We start from the raw sequence: 1,160 nt of genomic DNA, 5'->3' as shown, positions 1-1,160 counted from the left end.
ACTGTTATTTCCCAGAATTCTCTTAAGCGGCTGCTCTTTCCATCAGCTGGAGTTGTTCCCAGATCCAGTCTGGTGAGCAACCCTGGAATGCATCCAGAGCGCAAACAGGGTGAAGCCTAGGACAGCTGCACAACCAGAGTCACTCCCATCACTTGGTGCAAAACACTGAGCTGGTTTAGATCCCTCCCCGGCACGACCAGTTCAGCTGTCCAGGGCTCCAGGCTAAGCTGCTCTTACACCCCACCTAGTGTATTCAGCGTCAGTTCAGTTCAGACTGGGCCCCTACCAGCAGGGATGAGACAGATCAACAGGGATCGCACCCCCGTCAAACACCCAACAGTTACTCACTTGCTGACGAGTCCTGGCCGATAGTTCAGATTAATCTTGACTTTAGGAGCAAAGTCACTGCTCTCCTTCTGATACGGTGTCTCCAAGGGCCGTGGCTCTCCTTTCTTTCCATGTCCTGACCTTTCTTCCTTTTTACTAGATGCAGGTTTATCTTCCTGGATACTGTCATCTGTTTCTAGTAATCCTATCAACCTGTTCCTCTGAGTTGGGCCCGGCCGCCCGTTTGTGAAGTTATCCATTTCTAGTAGAGATGGTCTCACAGATCACCAGAGACGCTCCTTGCTAGGAGACGAAACCTGCAGGGGAGAGGGAGAATTAACACAATTCATTCACAAACCTACACACACACCTACAGTGTGCTTGGTGTGGCACAGAAGGGAAAGTATGTTTCCCGGTCCAACATTCCTGCAATTGACTATGGGTCCCTTGAGAGAGATTCCGTAAAACCCTGCAGAGCAGGAGTATTTGAATAAAGGATCAAAGCCTTAAATATGGTACCAGTGGAGAAGGAGTTCAAAAACAGTGCATGAAATACAGGCAACTTGTCTGCGGAACATCTGAACCCCCTTTGTGAGATGACCTCACCTGTTGGCAGCAGCACAGGTTCCTTACATAAAAGGCAAAGAAAGTGGATCTTTAGGAGACTATGGTCATCATCCTTGTCTCAGTGCAGCCACCACACACTAGTCACCGAGCGGACACAAAGATAAGATTAACTGGAGGCCTCCTTTGGAACAGCGCGGGAAGCATGTTCGTGTTCTCTGCTGGTAAGCATTACGCTTTTCTACAGGGAAAACATGCACGGATTAGGC

General features: G+C 49.2%; 1 protein-coding gene across 1 annotated transcript in view; it reads right to left on the bottom strand.

The window, feature by feature from the left end:
* Positions 1 to 587, bottom strand: part of TRPV2 (transient receptor potential cation channel, subfamily V, member 2) — a 9,247-nt gene extending 8,660 nt beyond the window's left edge. Inside the window, exon 1 of the mRNA XM_010138663.1 lies at positions 349 to 587. Coding sequence (XP_010136965.1) covers positions 349 to 587 — 239 coding nt within the window. The remainder of the gene's footprint in view (positions 1 to 348) is intronic.
* Positions 588 to 1,160: the final 573 nt, after the last annotated feature.

The sequence above is a fragment of the Buceros rhinoceros genome, unplaced genomic scaffold (assembly GCF_000710305.1).
Source record: "Buceros rhinoceros silvestris isolate BGI_N320 unplaced genomic scaffold, ASM71030v1 scaffold36726, whole genome shotgun sequence".
NCBI lineage: Eukaryota > Metazoa > Chordata > Aves > Bucerotiformes > Bucerotidae > Buceros > Buceros rhinoceros.
Note: the sequence above shows the minus strand (reverse complement) of the source record. Positions and strands in the feature narration are given on the sequence as shown.